Source organism: Lagenorhynchus albirostris, chromosome 18, assembly GCF_949774975.1.
Source record: "Lagenorhynchus albirostris chromosome 18, mLagAlb1.1, whole genome shotgun sequence".
Classification (NCBI taxonomy): Eukaryota; Metazoa; Chordata; class Mammalia; order Artiodactyla; family Delphinidae; genus Lagenorhynchus; species Lagenorhynchus albirostris.
Window position 1 is genome coordinate 78,376,036 of NC_083112.1, and position 19,346 is coordinate 78,395,381.

General features: G+C 49.8%; 1 protein-coding gene across 4 annotated transcripts in view; it reads left to right on the plus strand.

Annotated features, from left to right (window-relative positions):
- Positions 1-95: 95 nt before the first annotated feature.
- TMCO3 (transmembrane and coiled-coil domains 3) overlaps positions 96-19,346 on the plus strand; it is a 31,736-nt gene continuing 12,485 nt past the window's right edge. For 2 of the 4 annotated variants that reach the window (XM_060129363.1, XM_060129365.1), the window contains exons 1-7: positions 96-199; positions 1,811-1,890; positions 8,152-8,674; positions 10,671-10,850; positions 12,385-12,576; positions 13,622-13,750; positions 17,489-17,581. In XM_060129363.1, coding sequence (XP_059985346.1) covers positions 8,231-8,674; positions 10,671-10,850; positions 12,385-12,576; positions 13,622-13,750; positions 17,489-17,581 — 1,038 coding nt within the window. In that variant the 5' untranslated portion in view covers positions 96-199; positions 1,811-1,890; positions 8,152-8,230. The other 2 variants (XM_060129364.1, XM_060129366.1) reach the window with 2 other exon arrangements.

Here is a 19,346-nt window from a genome sequence, read left to right on the forward strand (position 1 = left end):
TAAAGGGGCCGCGACTGCCTTTGAGCCGCGTCGGCTCAGAGGGCGTTCGAGAGAGCACTGCGGGCCTCCTGGGCCCTCCCCGTGCCCGACCTCGTCCCCGTCCTCGTCCCCGCCTCCCGGAAAGGGATGCGGATAAGCCGGATAAGGTCTTCCCCTCTGGAAAGCCGGGCCCAGGACGCGGCGCGGCCGGAACGTCTAGGTGAGCGTTCGGCGCGGGGCCCCGGGTCCGGCCTGAAGCGCGGCCCTCGGGGCTTCCCTCTCCTCCCCTCCCTTCCCCTGGGGTCTCCCCTTCCCGGGGGTGTCAGTTCTTCTCCTCCCCGGGGTCTGGTCTCCCCTCGGGGTCTCTCCTCCCAAGGTCTCCTCTTCCTGGGAGTCCCTTCTCCCCCTCCCCGGGAGTCTGGTCTCCCATCCCCCTCCCGGGTCTCCCCTCCCCGGGGGTGTCCCCTTCCCGAGGATGTCTTCTCCCCCTCCCTGGGAGGGCGGTGTCTGGTCTCTCCTTCCCCTCCCTAGAGGTCTCCCCTCCTCCTTTCCAGGGGTCTCTCCGCCTTCTCTCGAGGTTCCGTCCTCTTGGCCTCACTCAGCCCCCGCCCGCTCTCTCCTCCTCCGGGCTTTGCGCCGAGAGCGGTGCTGCCTGAGCACCCTTTACCGGACCCCGCACCTGGCGGCGGCCCCGGGGTTGCGGGGAGGGCCGATGGGGGTGCGGGCGGGAGCTGGCGAGGCTTCAGACACCGCGGGCCACTCGGTTGGACCGTCTACACTCTCCCGGCGCCTGATCCTCGGGTCAGATCTGCGGAGGAGCCGGCCCTCCACGAGCCCCTGGGGGTCCTGGCTCTGCGAGCCGCTCCCTAGTTCCCGTCGGACCTCACCCGTGGTCCCCGTTCACGCTGTCGTCCAGGTGTCAGGCGGCCCCGCCAGGTTCCAGGTCCCCTGGGAAAAGAACGCACGACGTGAGCCCCGAGTTTCCGCGTGATTCGGGGACAGCCCGTCATCCAGCTCCGGGGAGCCGCTACGAGGAGGGGGGGCCTCGTGGAGGGTCGCTGCCTGTCACGGGGACAAGTATCCCCGTGAATGCCTCTAGCGCTTTCCTAAGGGTGGGAAGATGCAAGGATCCGGTCTGTAAATGTTGTTCCTAAAGTGTAACCGTCGAAGGGCCTGTTTTCCCAAAGCGCCAGGCCTCATTCCGTTCTGGGTCTGCGCTCCCCTCGGGCTGCGCTGTGTGCGCCCGGCACCCCATGGGGGAACGGATGGCGAATAACGTAACTGAGTTCACAGCCTTTTTATACGTTTTTCTGATCATTTTTTCGGCCAGAGCGGCATACTGTCTTACTGATCCCAAATTTCTTTTATAATATAAATTTTTGAAAAGACAGTGTCTCAGTGATTGGATTATTAACGGAATACTGGATTTTTGTACAGCTTAATTAACATTAAATACTTTAAAACTTTTTATTGTCAGTAAGAATTTTCTTCTTTCCTTCCTCTCCCCCTTTTTTTAACTCATTCTCCCATTTTACTGATTAGAAGAGTGAACCATAAATTGTATTATAAGTGCTTATAAGTGGTTATAAGTGCTTTATCTTTTAAGAAATAGACTTTACGTCATCTAACTTGTTAAAGTGTGAAATAGGCTTTTCAGGTAAACTCCTCCACAGATTACATTGAGGTAGATCGCTTCCACTGGGGGTTTCTTTGCTTCCTTGGATCTTTCCACAAGTTCCCCCCTTTGTTTCCCGTTTTGTGCCTGGCCTGGAAGTTCTGTCGGCATCAGGAAGAGATACTGCAAACAACCCTCCTGCTTTCCTTTTTCCAGAGGTCCTGCACCCGCTAACCCTGATCCTGCCCCATCCAAGCGACTCGCTCTGGAATTCCTGCCTGGAGCTCCCATACCAGGTCAGCCACCCTCCCCGCTTTAGGGTCTGGGTTCAGCTGGGTAGACGGCTGGCCCCTAGGGTGGGCTGTCCCGGGAGCTGTGTCCCACCTGGTCCTGATGGCCTCTGCCCACAGACAGGCTGCTGTCAATAAACCACACTGACTTTCAGCAGTTGGACCTGCTAAATCTGAGGTGGTGGGTCTGGAAGGTCCTGAGGAAGAGAGACGGAGGGGCCTCTGGCTACACGTGTGCAGGAGGCTGGGGGGCAGGGCTGCCAGGTTCTCGCATTTTATTTTAGCCTAGTGTGTAAAGTAGAAAAACAGGGGCGCTGCCTCCCCGCCCCCCATTCTCCGGAGGGCCTCCAGCAATGGTCTAGGGCTCTGTGGTCCAGCAGCGGGTGTCCCAGGAGAGTGCTGCACACCCTGCAGTCTTGATAGAACTCAGAGTGGAGGCGAGAGAGAAATCTTAACCTGGTGACTTTGCTCTGAAAAAACCTGGTCTTGGACTTTATTTTTACATTTTTTTTGGCTGTGTTGAGTCTTTGCTGCTGTGCTGCTGCGCACGAGCTTTCTCTGGTTGCAGCGAGCGGGGGCTACTCTTCCTTGTGGTGCGTGGGCTTCTCATTGCGGTGGCTTCTCTTGCTGTGGAGCATGGGCTCTAGGCGTGCAGGCATTGGTAGTTGTGGCTCATGGGCTTAGTTGCTCTGCAGCATGTGGGATCTTCCTGGGCCAGGGCTCAAACCTGTGTCCCCTGCATTGGCAGGAGGATTCTTAACCACTGCGCCACCAGGGAAGCCCCAGATCTTGGACTTTTTATGTAAAATTATTGGAAGTTTCTTTGTTTTTGAGTAGGCTTAATAATGAACCCATATGCCTTTTTATTCTGAATCATTTATTACAAATTTTTTTTCTTAATCAAATAATCTCATCGATTTTAAAGTTAGTTTTGGGATTCCTGTTCTGCCTTTATAAAAACAAGCAAAACCTCCTAGAAATTTGGCAAAGTTGGGGAGATATATTTTAATTAATATTGGAATATGTATAAACAGAAAGTTGTAGGAGGGAAGGTTTGTACTCAAAGTATTGATTTTTGCTATCACACTAAATGAAAAGTAACCTTGGGTTTCACTTTAGTTGAGTCATACTGAAAACCTTTGGTTTTAGGGCGTTTCCTACTTTAAAATATTAAAATGTCATAGGCATGTTTGCCATGCTCTGCAGTGTAAACGGTGCACATTACACACAATAAGGGTGTAGTGGGAAACAGGAAGCACTTATATAGAGTTTTAAAAACTTTATTTTGAGATGATTATAGAGTCACATAAAGTTTTAAAAAATAATACAGAGAAATCCTATAGAATATACATAGAAAATCCTGAAGATGCCACCAGAAAACTACTAGAACTTATCAATGAATTTGGTAAGGTTGCAGGATACAAAATTAATGCACACAAATCTCTGGCATTCCTATACACTAACAATGAAAAATCAGAAAGAGAAATTAAGGAAACAATCCCATTTACCATTGCAACAAAAAGAATAAAATACCTAGGAATAAGCCTACCTAAGGAGATAAAAGACCTGTACTCAGAAAACTATAAGACACTGATGAAAGAAATCAAAGATGACATAAACAGATGGAGAAATATACAATCATTATTGTGAAAATGACTATGTTACCCAAAGCAATATACAGATTCAGTGCAATCCCTGTCAAATTACCAATGGCATTCTTTATAGAATTACAACAAAAAATTTTACAATTCGTATGGAAACACAAAAGACCCCAAATAGCCAAATCAATCTTGAGAAAAAAATAGAGCTGGAAGAATCAGGCTCGCTGACTTCAGGCTATACTACAAAGCTACAGTAATCAAGACAGTGTGGTATTGGCACAAAAACAGAAATATAGATCAATGGTACAGGATAGAAAGCCCAGAGATAAACCCACCCACATGTGGTCATCTAATCTATGACAAAGGAGGCAAGAACATACAATGGAGAAAGACAGCCTCTCCAATAAGTGGTGCTGGGAAAACTGGACAGCTACCTGTGAAAGAATGAAATTAGAACACTCCCTAACACCATACAGAAAAATAAACTCAAAATGGATTAAAGACCTAAATGTTAAGACCGGACACTATAAAACTCTTAGAGGAAGACATAAGAAAAACACTCTGACATAAACCACAGCAAGATCTTTTTTGACCCACCTTCTAGAGTAATGAAAATAAAAACGAGAATAAACAAATGGGACCTAATGAAACGTAAAAGCTTTTGCACAGCAAACCATAAACAAGATGGAAAGACAACCCTCAGAATGGGAGAAAATATTTGCAAATGAAGCAACGAACAAAGGATTAATCTCCAAAATATACAAAGAGCTCATGGAGCTCAATATCAAAAAAACAAACAACCCAATTAAAAAATGGGCAGAAGACCTAAATAGACATTTCACCAAAGAAGACGTACAGATGGCCAAGAGACACATAAAAAGCTGCTCAACATCACTAATCATTAGAGAAATGCAAATCAAAACTCCAATGAGGTATCACCTCACATTGGTCAGAATGGCCATCATCAAAAAATCTACAAACAATAAATGCTGGAGAGGGTGTGGAGAAAAGGGAACCCTCTTGCACTGTTTCTGGGAATGTAAATTGATACAGCCACTATGGAGAACAGTATGGAGGGTCCTTAAAAAACTAAAAATAGACCTACCATATAACCTAGCAATCCCACTACTGGGCATATACCCTGAGAAAACCATAATTCAAAAAGAGTCATGTAGGGCTTCCCTGGTGGCGCAGTGGTTGAGAGTCCACCTGCCGATGCAGGGGACACGGGTTCGTGCCCTGGTCCGGGAAGATCCCACATGCCGCAGAGAGGCTGGGCCTGTGAGCCGTGGTCGCTGAGCCTGTGCGTCCGGAGCCTGTGTTCCACAACGGGAGAGGCCACAACAGTGAGAGGCCCGCGTACCGCAAAAAAAAAAAAAAAAAAAAAAAGAAAAAGGCATGTGCCACAGTATTCATTGGAGCACTATTTGCAATAGCCAGGACACGGGAACAACCTAAATGTCAAATGATAGATGACTGGATAAAGAAGATGTGGCACATGTATACAATGGAATATTACTCAGCCATAGGAAGGAACGAAATTGGGTCATTATGAGAGATGTGGATGGACCTAGAGTCTGTCATACAGAGTGAAGTAAGCCAGAAAGAGAAAAACAAGTATCGTATATTAATGCATATATGTGGAATCTAGTAAAATGGTACAGATGAACCTATTTGCAGGGCAGGAATAGAGATGTAGAGAACGGACATGTGGACACAGCGGGAGAAGGGGAGGGTGGGACGAATTGGGAGATTAGGTTTGACATAAATACACTACCATGTGTGAAATAGACGGCTAGTGGGAACCTGCTATAAAGCACAGGGAGCTCAGTGCGGTGCTCTGTGATGACCTAGAAGGGTGGGATGGTGGGGGTGGGAGGGACGTCCAAGGTAGGGAGATATAGGTATACATATGGCTGATTCACTTCATTGTGCAGCACAAAGTAACACAACGTTGTAAAGCAATTATACTCCAATAATTAAATAAAAGAATTAGATAAATTCAGAAAATACAGAGAAATCCTATAGACCCTTCCGCCAGTATCCCCAGCGGGAGCTCTTGCAAAACTGTATCCTAAGCAGGAGCTGGGAGAGATACAGCCCATTGCCCAATCCGGGTGCACCAGGGCACATGCACGCACTCGTGTGTGTGTAGATCTGTGTGATTCTGTCACACGTGCACGCGCGTGTGGCCACCACCACTGTCAGGGCACAGAACACGTCCACCCCACAGGGTCCCTCCTGCTGCCTTGTTACGTCCACAGCCATCGCCTCCCCCTTCCCTGGGCCCTGACCCCCACTGTCCCTTCCCCGTCTCTGCAGTTTGTCATTTTAAGAATGTTGTGTAGGGAGTTCCTGGTGGCCTAGTGGTTAGGATTCCAGACTCTCACTGCCAGGGCCCAGGTTCAGTCCCTGGTCTGGGAACTGAGATCCCATAAGCCTCGCGGCCAAAAAAAAGAAGAAGAAAGAAAAGAAGTTGTGTAAATGGCATCATGCGTGAGCGTGGCAGGCTCTTCTCGGCCTTGAGGTCACCCGGGTTACTGCATCAGTCGTTCAAGATGTGGAAATTTTAAGAATTCATTATAAAACCACAACAAATCCAGAGTGTCTTTTTTTATAATTAAGAATAACAATAACAAAATAACACTATTTACTGAAAAAAACATGTTACAGTTTAGTAGTCTGTAGGATTTGGTAGCCGAGTTTTAAGGTAAAATGAGGTGTTTATGAAAAAGGAGTGGTTCATATCTTAAGGTCTGTAAATAACTTCATGTTCACGGTAAAAGCTCTTTTCAGTGGAAATATTAGTGTGACTACAGCTAAAATTCTCAGAGGTTTTTCATAAAAGTGAATAGCTGTCTTCGGTGTTTTGGGGAGAGGGATAGCTAACTTCAGGAGCTTGTCTGAGGGAGGGGCCCGAGATGGACGGAGGGGTGTTACATACCAGCTGCGCAGCAGTTTATCTTCCTGAAGTTTGAAATCTGTAGAAGAATCACTTTCTGAGATCTTTTGGAGAAAATGTGCATGTCTAGGTCTGTGCAGTTAACAAAGCACCTGGAATTTGTGTCTTGGTTCTGAAGAATACTACATGTGTGCATGTCTGAAGTAGTGCTTGAATTCTTTCTTTCCCTTGAAACAGTAGGAGCTTAGCAACTGAGTCAATAAAATAACAGACCAGTGATAGTGCCGGCTGTCTGTGGGATTGATGAGTGGTTTGTTTGCTTAAGGTGGTAACGTTTACTTAAGGTGGTATTAAACCTGTGCCCGTGAACTCAGGAACTCGGCCCGCCCCACGCGATTACCCCACCTCGTTAGGAAGCGCGCTGTCCTGCGTCCGTGGATCCTCTGGGAGATGCTGGGACCCAGAGTATCTAAACAAGTATTGAAATCGCACAGTTTCCTGACTTTTTACCCAGAATAGTGAGCCGGTGTGCAGTCTGTAATGGGTGACTTCTGATTGTCATTCTGAACACGGTGGCTCTTCTGCCCTCAGCGGTCGCCTCTGCAGGGTCTGCTGAGGTGCATGGAGCAGTCGGCCCCCCAGACCTCCGGCTGGGGCTCTTCGCTGCGTTCCCATGTGTGTCTCTGTAAGCTCTGTTGGTGTCCACTTTCTGTTGGCTGTCATTCCTTGGTTTGGTCAGCATTCTATCTCTAGAAGTGCACACTCTTAGTTTTGCTAATCTACTTTACCTGGGAAACCAGATTAAACTCGTTAGAATTGGGATTACCAGTGAAATGAAAAAATATATATTCTAGAATAATATGATTCCTTGGAAATGGTGGGTTTTGTTTTGTTTCCTTTTCTTTTTGGCATAAGGACTTGGGCCTAGTTGCCAGGCTCAGTGGGTGTATTTCAGGGTGCGTCTTACTGGGCTCTCCTGCATTTGTCACCTCTTTCGTCTTTGTTCTCTATCTTCCTGCCTCCGAGGTCATTCTTTCTTGGTGACCCTGCTGACCCGGCCTCCATCTGCGCCTGGATCAGCCCTCCTCTGGGCGACACAGCTGCAGCTCCCCCCGCTACTGGGGCCGGGGTCCTGTCTGCGCCCTGCTGCCAGGATGAGCTCCCAGGCGCTGCTTGAAGTCTTCCTTAAGGGAGAAGAGGAGGAACCTGAATCTGCATGATAGAAAGTGTATGAGTGTGGTTGTAGTTTGTAATTTTTTTTCTCTCCTTGACATCTTGTTAGCACGTAAAGGTAGGCTGACATTGGAAATTTGACGGAATTCCAGGTGACTCAGGAAAGCACACGGTACGGCTCAGCCAGCTCGGCTCCATTTCCCAGCCCCTCGGACCTGGTTCCAGGGCCCCTCATGTGTGATGGGGGTAGCAGGTGGTGTTTCCTGGCCTTTGATATGTGAACCGTATGAAATGGAATTGGTTTTTGTCTTTTGTACGTGGTAGATTTAGTAGGTATATGAGGCTGAGTTTCACTTTAAAAAGTTGCTTTTAAATTCAGATGTAATCTTTAATCTCAGCTCTTCATCAGGCACCATACCTTAAATTCAGTGTTTGATTGTGATCTAAGTGCAGCAGATAGTTCAGATGTTGTTCTACGAAAAATAACATTTTCCTCGGAGAAGTGATAGTTTTTAGTAATTATTTAAAACTTTAATCTCCATAGCAATGAGTCATCGTTCAAATATATGTGTCAATAAATCTCTTTTTCAGCTGAAAATGCGTATCTCAAATGCAAGCCCGACTTAGCAGGAGTCTTTGGACTGCCTTGCCCTGTCCCTAAAGTCGGATCATGAAGGTGCTGGGGAGAAGCCACCTGTGGGTGTGGCTCCCGTTCCTTCACCTGCTGGCCAGCGGCGCGGAGCACGAAGAAGCGGTGAGACACGCCATCGAGTTGCACCGGCGCCAAGGGGCGGCCGTCACCCAGAGGAGACAGTGGGTCCTGGACGGTTGCAGAAAGCTCTCTGGGCTTCTTCGCCAAAAGGCTGTGGTTCTTAACAAACTGAAAAGTGCAGTCAGAGCAGTGGAAAAAGACGCCAGCCTTTCGGATGAAGAGAAGCTGTTTCAGGTGCACATGTTTGAAATTTTCCAGAAAGAGCTGAATGAAAGTGAAAACTCAGTCTTCCAGGCCGTCCATGGACTCCAGAGAGCCCTGCAGGGCGACTACAGGGACGTGGCCAACGTGAAGGAGAGCAGCCGGCAGCGCCTGGAGGCCCTGCGGAAGGCAGCCATCAAGGTGGGTCCAAGGCGGGGCGGGGCGCCCGCGGAGGGGGCTCCGATCTGACCCAGCAGGTGCAGGAGAGCCGCTCCCTTGGCACAGTCACTTAGCAGAGCCACATTTGAGCACTTCTAGGGGTCTCTCATGCTTTCTCCATGGTGGAGATCCCTGGGTATTGAAAAGAGTTACTCATGTTCCCCCAGTGAACTGACGTGGAAATAAGCCCATTGTAATTGCCGTCGGGGTTTTGAGCTTCTGATAAGAATCACTTTTAGTGTGAAGGCTGACTTTCTTCAAGGCCCACATACTGAAAACAAAAATATTAAAGGTAGTTTTAAACAAATGTATACATTTGAATTAAGGATTTTGATGAAGGATACTTTTATTTTATTTTTAAATTTTTATTATTTTTTAAATAAATTTATTTTTGTTTTTTGGCTGCGTTGGGTCTTTGTTGCTGCGCACAGGCTTTCTCTAGTTGCGGCGAGCTGGGGCTACTCTTTGTTGCGGTGCGCGGGCTTCTCGTTGCAGTGGTTTCTCTTGTTGTGGAGCACAGGCTCTAGGTGCACAGACTTTAGTAGATGCGGCGCGTGGGCTCAGTAGTTGTGGCTTGCCAGCTCTAGAGCACAGCCTCAGTAGCTGTGGCGCACGGGCTTAGCTGCTCCGCGGTATGTGGGATCTTCCCGGACCAGGGCTCGAACCTGTGTCTCCTGCATTGGCAGGTAGATTCTTAACCACTGCGCCACCAGGGAAGCCCCTGAAGGATACTTTTTTTTTTTTTTTTTTTTTGTGGTACGCAGGCCTCTCGCTGTTGTGGCCTCTCTCGTTGCGGAGCCCAGGCTCCGGACGCGCAGGGTCACCGGCCATGGCTCACGGGCCCAACTGCTCTGTGGCATGTGGGATCTTCCCGGACCGGGGCACGAACCCGTGTTCCCTGCATTGGCAGGCGGACTCTCAACCACTGCGCCACCAGGGAAGCCCTACCCTGAAGGATACTTTTAAAATGATGAGAAGAAACTATTATTACGTCAGATGTGATAGTTATATAATACTTTAAAGCTGTCATTTAAGCCATCTATTGTGTGCCAGGCACTTTAAATATACGAAGTATCATTTCGTCTTCATGGAAAGGCTATGGCAATATTATACAGCTTAAAAAGTAAAGAAGATACAAATTATTAAACTTTGTTTTGCCCAAGTGTGGTAGTTTGGGTAGGAATGTGGTGATGGGGTAAGTAGCCCCCTGGACTCGGGCGTCCTGCCTGTTGTTGGAAACAGACCGCCCCCTCCCAGCGGGATCACCGTCTCACCAGGTCCTTCGCACGGGTGGGACATTAAACTCCTTGGCGTTAAAGAGGGAGTCGCAGGGGTGTCGGTTTGCGGTAGTTTAACGGTAGAACAGAGAACAAACATGAGTTTGAGTGGCGCTGACCCCACCCGCCTGCTCTCTGCTGGTTCTGGCCTCACGGGTCTGAGGCGGTCCAGGCGCTGAGTAGAGGCTGTGAAACGGCCGAGCCTGTGCCTGGGGCCGCCCTCCGCTCGGCGCCCACTCCGCCTCGAACGTGAGCAAGTAGAGGGATTTGATTTGAGCTCAAGCTCGAGCTTGAGCATGGCTGTGTGCTCTACACGTGTTAAACTCTGTTCCCAGCACCACCCATCAACTGTGCACGTAACTAATGCTGTCAGATTCTCCTGGAACATCTCCCCTTCGTAACTTGGAAGTCCACTGTATTCCGCTCAGAAATGTCTAGCTAAATAGTCAGGTGCGCAGCTGGGCTTCACATGCAGTCGGCACAGTGGCTGCAACCGCATCAGGGTCGGCGGGTGGTTTTCGTGTGAAGAGAGGACCTTCGGCGTCTCTTTACGCTGGTGTGTTACATCCGTGTGTAAGTAGCCTTCCTGCGGGGTTTGCAGTGCCCTGGGGCACCTGCCTCCACTGCAGTGTCCGCAGCGGGCAGGTCGTCCAGGTTTCCTTCGTCATAAACACCACCCTTCATTTCTTGCAAATGAATAGGAAGAGACGGAGTATGTGGAACTTCTGGCAGCAGAAAAACATCAGGCTGAAGTTCTTAAAAGCATGCAGCATCGGAACAAAAGTTTATCCCTCCTGGATGAGATCCTTGAGGACGTGAGGAAGGCGGCAGACCGTCTGGAGAAGGAGACGGAGGAACGCGCTTTCGACGACAATAGGTCGGTGAGTAGCGTCCCCAGCAAGGTCCCCTCCGCCTGCCGAGCCGCTGAGAGGACGTGCACTTGGGACTGTTTGCGGGTGTACGGTAGTGCAGGCTGAAAACGAAGATGAGGCTGACGCACTCGTGTGGCCCTGAAGACGGGCCCCGTTTCCTCTGCTTCCCGCCCGGCCCCGTGTTTGGTCAGCGCCCCCCCCACCCCATGCCCCGACTGCTCCGCGCCCAGCAGCTCGTCTGTCTCCCCGGCCTTGGCTCCGGTCTCAGGAAGCTGGCCCTGGATGGCCACGTTTCAGTGCAGATCTGCCCGGGAGAGGCTCGCTCCTTACAGGAAACCACCTTTGGGTCCCAAGCAGCATGTCAGAGTGAGTCCTGGGACGGACTCAGGAAAGGGTTAGGTAATGACAGCAAACCAGAGCAAGGCTGGAGAGGGAAGGGGAGTGGGGCCCGCAGTGACCCCGGGGCGGGGGAGGCTCTGGGTGTGTGAGGGCCGTGCGCCTGGGGAAAGTGTCCTTGCTTTTACCCCGCTCACCAGGCACTCTGCCCTCCGCGGCTCCGGGCTCTTCCACACTGGCCCTCCCCCGGTCCTCCCGTGGTTCAGTTCAGCCTGGCACCGTCCCCGTGGGGCTGGCGCGGACCCCGTGGGGACAGGCCCAGCCCAAGACGGCCCCTACTCCAAATGCCAACGCCCCTCCCTCTGGCGTTTGCTGTGCTGCCCACAGAGCTCAGTCTGTTTGCTAGGTTGGCAGATTGGCACGAAGGACACAGCTCAGACGGAAGAGGTACAGGGGCAGGGTGTGGGGGACGGTGGCCGCTCCCCGGCCCGCTCCGGGCCTGGCAGCCTCCCCCAAACACCTCCACACGTTCAGCAGCCTGGAAGCTCTCGGAAGCTCGTGACTGAAGGGTCTTCACGGAGGCTTCGTTATTTAGGCTCCTGACAAACTCGGCCTTGAGCCCCTCTGCCCTCCCAGAGGCCGTGGTGGAGCTGCGAGTTCAGCCCTCATCATGTGGCCGGCTCCTCTGGTGACCAGCCCCTCCCGTGGGTACCCGGGGGCTCTCCACCACCCCTCGCTCACCCGAGGGCAGGTGAGGTCGCGAGGGGCTTATTATGAAGGACAGCACACTCCTTTCACCTCTGCTGCTCTGGAGCGATTCGGGAACCGAGGCCAAAAGACCCAATATAGGGCAAGATGTTTGCATCGCTCTTTATCACTCAGGAAGTCCTGCGGGTTTGGGGGCTGTGGGCAGGAAAGGGGTCTAAGACCAAATATGTGTTTCTTGTTACAGATCACAGCGCCACGCCCTGAATCAGGTAGAGTAGGTGTTTGGAAGTAATAGAAATCCTGAACACTTCCATCCTTAAATCGCTTTTCAATTGAAAGGCTTTTTCGAATTTTCTAATTTATCGGTCTTCGGTCACACTTGACAGAATGCTGAGAACGTTCCTGTCGTTCTTCTGTGTGGGACTTACTCTCTAACATTTGACCTTGAACTTAAACACGTCTAATTGGTTGTAGTGACACAACACTGTCATTGTTACAGGTCAGAGGGGTCAACTTTGAGGCAGTTCTGCGGGTGGAAGAGGACGAGGCCGGCTCCAAGCAGAACCTCACGAACCGGGAGGTCGAGGAGGACCTGGGCCTGAGCATGCTCATCGACTCCCAGAATAACCAGTACATCCTGACCAAGCCCAGGGACGCCACCATCCCGCGGGCAGACCCCCACCTCATCAAGGTAGCCCGCACCTCCGCCTGGCACCCACGTCCGCTGCCTAAAAGCTGCCTTCGCTAGAATAGCTCCTTCTCGAGGGGCAGAGAGGGCCTGGCCGTGGTTTCACGTGTGGCCTGTGTCGACGTGGGGGCGGCCTGAGGTGCACACCTGCACCCTTGGAGGGAGCCGGTCTAGTGGGGGGACGTGGAATTCTTTAGACTCGAGGTCGACAGGGTTGTGGTTCGGGATCACTGTTTGGACTTGGACCGTGTGAGTGACAGGTGTGAGAGTGAGGGAGTGCAGCCTGCGCAGGGCCACATCAGTCGCTGGGTCTCCAGCTAAACTCCCTGACGCTGGAATCTGTTCAGGAGAAGAGACCGAGGCAAAGAACTCAGCCTTCAAGGTGCTGCCAGGACAGACAGCCGAGGGGCAGGTAGACATGCGGTCCCCACGGGCTTGTCCCGTGTGAGGGGCTGATCCCTGAACTGCTGTCTCGAATCCAGAGGTGAAAGACAGCACGTGTGTGGCCTTCCTTGGTTTTGACCACGTGGGGACTGGGAGGGGCTGAGTCTGAGAACGCGACTTTGTGCCCTTGGCGAGGGGCAGGGTCTCTCCACTGCGCAGTTGCCCCCCTTCCCCTTTGTACGTAGCGTAGCTTCTGGGGCGGCATCTTGAGGCCACGTGAATACCCCATTCCTCGCCACCCTCGGGCCAGCAGCCTTAGCACCGTCCACGAGTCTCTTCTGGACCGGTTCATACCCTGAAGGTTAGGTCGCCTTCGTGCCGTGGGAGCACAGTGGGGAAGGGCTCCCGGACTCGAGCCCTGAGAGGAGTCCTCGTACTCACAGTTCTCAGAGGACTGTCACGGGGTCCACGCGAGACAGACACATCGCTGTAATCATTAGACGCTGAGGAGCGAGCCTAACCTGCTCCCAGAAGCCTCCCTCGGCTCCCGCACTTGCCTTTCTGCCCCCTCAGTGAGGCCAGGGTACCGTCCCACCCTACCTTCTCCTTTCTCTTGCTGCCTGTTCTTATGTGTGTGTTTCTTGTCTGTTTATCCTTCTGTTAGGACATCGTCACCATAGGGATGTTGTCCTTACCATGCGGCTGGCTCTGTACAACGATAGGACTGCCGACCATGTTTGGTTACATCATCTGTGGCGTGCTTCTGGGGCCCTCCGGACTCAACAGTATTAAGGTAAGAACAAAATTGAACTGTTTAGTGTCTGTTGAACTTGAATTAATGAAGATAGCAGTTTCTTATAAATCATATCAAAGAAGATGTCTTTTAAAGTTAACTGAGGAATCTCTAAAGTGTAAGAAAGTCATTTTGTTCATTAATGAATGAGCAGCTTGACCAGACAAATGATCCTCTTCGTGTCTTTAAAATTATATTAGTTTTAAAGATTCTATTTGCAGTAATATTATGGGCTGGATTATTCGGACACTGAAAGGAACTAAAAATCCTGGATTAAATGTATTTTTAAAACATGCTTGGAGGGCTTCCCTGGTGGTGCAGTGGTTGAGAGTCCACCTGCCGATGCAGGGGACACGGGTTCGTGCCCCGGTCCAGGAGGATCCCACATGCCGCGGAGTGGCTGGGCCCGTGAGCCATGGCTGCTGAGCCTGCGCGTCCGGAGCCTTTGCTCCACGACGGGAGAGGCCACAACAGTGAGAGGCCCGCGTAAAAAAAAAAAAAACAACATGCTTGGGACTTCCCTGGTGGTGCAGTGGTTAAGAATCCGCCTGCCAAGGCAGGGGACACAGCTTCGAGCCCTGGTCTGGGAAGATCCCGCGTGCTGCGGAGTGACTAAGCCCGCGTGCCACGACTACTGAGCCCGCGTGCCACGACTACTGAGCCCGCGTGCCACAACTACTGAGCCCACGCGCCGCATCTACTGAAGCCTGCGCACCTAGAGCCTGTGCTCCGCAACAAGAGAAGCCACCACAATGAGGAGCCCGTGCACTGCAACGAAGAGTAGCCCCTGCTCGCTGCAACTAGAGAAAGCCCGCGCACAGCGACGAAGACCCAGTGCAGCAAGAAAATAAATAAAAATTAAAAAAACCAAAAAACCAAAAACCACGCTTAACACCCTGAGAAGCTGGTAAAGTAGTGAGCAGTGACCCAGCCTGGCTGTGGGTGTCTGGAGGCCCGGGAGGATGCGGGTGCTGAGGCTGCTCCTGCTGAAGGCTGTTTGCTGAGCAGATTGAGGGGAACATTGTCCTGTGTTGGTGGCGCTTTTGACGGTGAGGAAAGAGTCCCAAGCCTTGTGGGCTTCAAGCTGGGTCCTTGAAAAGAAAACGCAATGTGGACAAAGGGAAAGAGAGTGCCATGTAGAGGTGTCCGGGTCCCACCCCAGCGGAACCTGCAGTGCAGGGTGTGGGAAGGGGCCACGGTGTGCCCCGCCCTGCCTGATGCTTCCCTTTGGGTAGCATGGGAGTCGGTGAAGCGGGGGCTCCACCTGCAGCCTCATCCCCTCCTCGGCGTAGCCCACCCGCACCGGGTCTGGAGGGTCCTGAGGGATCCCCCCGCTGGACAACACGGGGGGGGTCGAGGCGGCCTTCACACTGACTGATCCTCACAGCAGACTGTGTTGCCAGGTGAGAAGTACCTGGATGCTGCCGGCTGAGAGCCTGGACCTTGGTGAGGAGATGAGTGTAGCCGCTACCCAGCAGGGTGGCTTCTGGGAAGCCTGGTTTTAATTCAACTTTTTTTTTTTTTAACATCTTTATTGGAGTATAATTGCTTTAAAATGGTGTGTTAGTTGCTGCTGTATAACAAAGTGAATCAGCTATACATATATATATATCCCCGTATCTCTTCCCTCTTGCGTCTCCCTCCCACCCTCCCTATCCCACCCCTCTAGGTGGTCACAAAGCACTGAGCTGATCTCCCTGTGCTATGCGGCTGCTTCCCACTAGCCATCTGTTTTACATTTGGGAGTGTATATATGTCCATGCCACCCTCTCACTTCGTCCCAGCTTACCCTTCCCCCTCCCTGTGTCCTCACGTCCATTCTCTACATCTGCGTCTTTATTCCTCTCCTGCCCCTAGGTTCTTCAGAACTATTCTTTTTTAGATTCCATATATATGTGTTAGCATATGGTATTTGTTTTTCTCTTTCTGACTTACCTCACTCTGTATGACAGACTCTAGGTCCATCCATCTCACTACAGATAACTCAATTTCATTTCTTTTTATGGCTGAGTAATATTCCATTGTATATATGTGCCACATCTTCTTTATCCATTCATCTGTCGATGGACACTTAGGTTGCTTCCGTGTCCTGTCTATTGTAAATAGTGCTGAAATGAACATTGTGGTACATGACTCTTTTTCAATTATGGTTTTCTCTCAGCTTTTTAAATAGGTAGTTTTTATGTGATTGAAACAGTATAAAAAGCTGTAGGTGAAAAATCTTTGCCTGACCTTGTCCCATCCCTCCCTTTCCAGAACATTTGCAAACACTGGAAGACACAAATGTATCTTCCTTTTCCTTTTTACTTAACAGCAAAGATAGCTCATAAGCAAAGAATTAAGGCTAAATAACTAGGTAATAGATCCAACTGGATACTATGAATATTGCATTTCTTAATAAATTACCTATACCATGGAAAAGTAATATAATTACAGTAGATAAAAATACCAAGATCAGGACTTCCCTGGCGGTCCAGTGGTTACGACTCTGCGCTCCCAATGCAGGGGGCCCAGGTTCCATCCCTGGTCGGGGAACTAGATCTGCATGCCACATGGTGTGGCCAGAAACAAAAAACATAAACAAAAACAAAACCCCAAACAAACGAGCAAAAATACCAAGATAAAATTACCAAATTAAAAATGCAAGATCATACTAGCCGAAAGTGGGAGTGGTTAATGGAGAGAGTCTAATTGTATATAATTGTACTTCAGTATTTATCTTTTCATAGTAGGGAGTTAACAGGCTTTCATTTTCTAAGTCAAGAAGTATAGGTTTAAGTATGTTACTTTGAAGTCAGGTTGCAGCCTAATTTTCAAAAGGGAAAATAAATAGTAGCAGTAAGGAAGCATAAAAAGCAGAAGACATAAAAGAATTGAGAGCAAACGTTGTTTTATAGCAAATATATGTGGAATAAACTTCTGTATGAAAAGAGACAGGTTTGCAGATGGTGTCAGGAAAAAAAGTACAGCAAATGAGATTGAATAAAAATAAAGTGACTAAAAGGTTGAGAGTGAAAGGAGGAAATGCGCTGATAGAAAGAGGGCAAATCGGTGGTGTTCACAGCCAGCAGACAGAGGAGGTGCACGGCGGGGCCTGGGTGGCACACCGACACACGAAGGCCTGGACTCTGTTTTCACGTATTCAGGGAACGTTGAAAAAATCAAAAAGTTAGTGGCCATAATGCAAACCTCAACTGTAAATAATATAAGTAGTACCAAATGTACTGGTACGAACAACACTGTCTGCTGTAGTGCAGGAACGTTGATGGTAAAAAGCAAATGAGGGGCACTGTACGTCAGGACCTGTGGGGAGTGGCCAGATGGGGTCCAGGAGAAAATCCCACACTCAGTCTCACCCAGACCCAAGGAAAGTAAAGCACTCCTGTTAGTTAAGTGTTAAACTCAGGTTTAATGCCTCCCCGTCCCCAAAGGAAGCTAATGGAAGGAAGTACCAGTGGAAATTAATGAACTTTGGGTGAATTCATGAGTTGTTTCCTAGAAAATAAATAAAAATATTCCTCCAGCTAATCAAGAAAAAGGAAAAAAGGCACTACCGTCAGGAAGTTCAGAGTATCTCAGATATAGAGGAAATTCAGATCGTTGTTTGTTTGTTGTTTTAAATACTGGGCTTTTTGGTGGAGTCCCACTGAGTATGTTAGGACAAGATGGTTCTGTGAAGTACACGTGATATCTTAAATACGTTCAGTTTTACGGTTTTAAAACTTTCTTGTTTCTCAGTCAGTTGTGCAGGTGGAGACGTTGGGAGAATTTGGCGTGTTCTTTACTCTCTTCCTCGTTGGCTTAGAATTTTCCCCAGAGAAGCTGAGAAAGGTGAGTCCACCAGTGTGCTTGTGTCGTTGCCCCACTGAGATTAACGTGCCCTGCAACCACCGTCCACGTTGGAGACTTGCCCAGCAGATGAGGTCTGTTTAGAGTAGAATATGGTGTTGTAGTTTGATGTTATTTCTGGAACATAAACTCCAGAAGATAAAATGTTTAAAAAAAAAGAGTGAAAATTCAGTGAATAAATGGAATTAGCTTTCAGTGGCTAATTCCAAACCGGGTCTGAGAAGTGCTGTGTTCAAACTTACTGATTTTTGAGTCCCTCCAAGAGGGTCCAACGCTGGTAGAGGCCGAAATATCATAGGGATGGAACATTCAGTGTGTTACTCTGGGGAAAAACTCCTCGTTTTCCTAAATAAGTGGCAAATTTTGATTATTGCTGTGTCACTGTAAGATGAAAATATCTGAAAGGTTAATAGTATTTAAGACCATATGTATGAATAAATGTTAAAATAGTGGAAGCAACAGTTCCTCCTAAATTTGTTGACTTTTAGAATGATTACTTTGAAAGCCGGAATATTCGAGAATGGAAACGGAGTTAGGTTGGAAGTGAATTCATGAAAAGCTACTTTGTGTTTGAACAGACAGCTCACAGAAGAGGAGAAAGCTGATGAGAAAGCAGATGGGGGTGTGTGGGAAATGACAGGGAGGCTGCTGGTTACAGGAAGGGGCAGCTCCATCCAGGCCCCGTTTGCCACCAGCTTAACAGGACACTAGTGTCGAGCCAGCAGGGGTCTCAGTGACTTTGTGGGTGGTCACTGGGCGCCCTCCCACCAGGCTGATGAGAGTGACAGCTCGTGCCCCTTCTGGGGAGCAGTCCGGCAGTTGGATTCGAGAGCCTTGCCAGGTTCACGTCCTTCACTTGTGGTTCTGCTCCTGGGTTTCTAGGCAAAGGGAAGAGTCAAGCCCAAGTTTTGGTTTTTGTTTTTAAAATTAGCCCCTAAAAGGTACTCAGCTCCTCACTGTAGCATTTTTATGGAAGATCCACAGCAGGCTGAGTGTCTGAGGCTAAGCTGGGATGTAGCTGCTGGGTGGACTCTTACGTAGCCATTAAAAGTGTTATAAGAATGTGCAGTAACAAAGAGAAAAATGTTAAATGCTGAACTTCAGAAGAAAAAGTGAGCGTATAGTGTGACTGTGGCGACACAGAAGGAGCCCAGAAGCGCCAAACACCCGTGGGTGCTGCTCTCCAAGTCCTCTCTGACCACCAGCGTGCTTCCTGCAGGAAGGGAAGTGAGCTCGGCCTGAGCCTGCGCTGCCGTAGGAGCAGCTGTGCCCGGCCCTGCCCACCCCTCTCCCCAGTTCCTCCTTTTCTTCTTTCTTTCTGTTTTTTAATAAATTTATTTACTTATTTTTATTTTTGGCCATGTTGGGTCTTTGTTGCTGCGCGCGGGCTTTCTCTAGTTGCGGCGAGCAGGGGCTACTCTGTTGTGGTGCGCAGGCTTCTCATTGCGGTGGCTTCTCTTGTTGCGGAGCACAGGCTCTAGGCGCGTGGGCTCAGTAGTTGTGGCGCGCGGGCTCTAGAGCACAGGCTCAGTAGTTGTGGCGCGCGGGCTCAGTAGTTGTGGCGCGCGGGCTCTAGAGCACAGGCTCAGTAGTTGTGGCGCGTGGGCTCAGTAGTTGTGGCGCGCGGGCTCAGTAGTTGTGGCGCGCGGGCTCAGTAGTTGTGGCTCGTGGGCTCAGTAGTTGTGGCTCGCGGGCTCTAGAGCACGGGCTCAGTAGTTGTGGCTCGCGGGCTCAGTAGTTGTGGCGC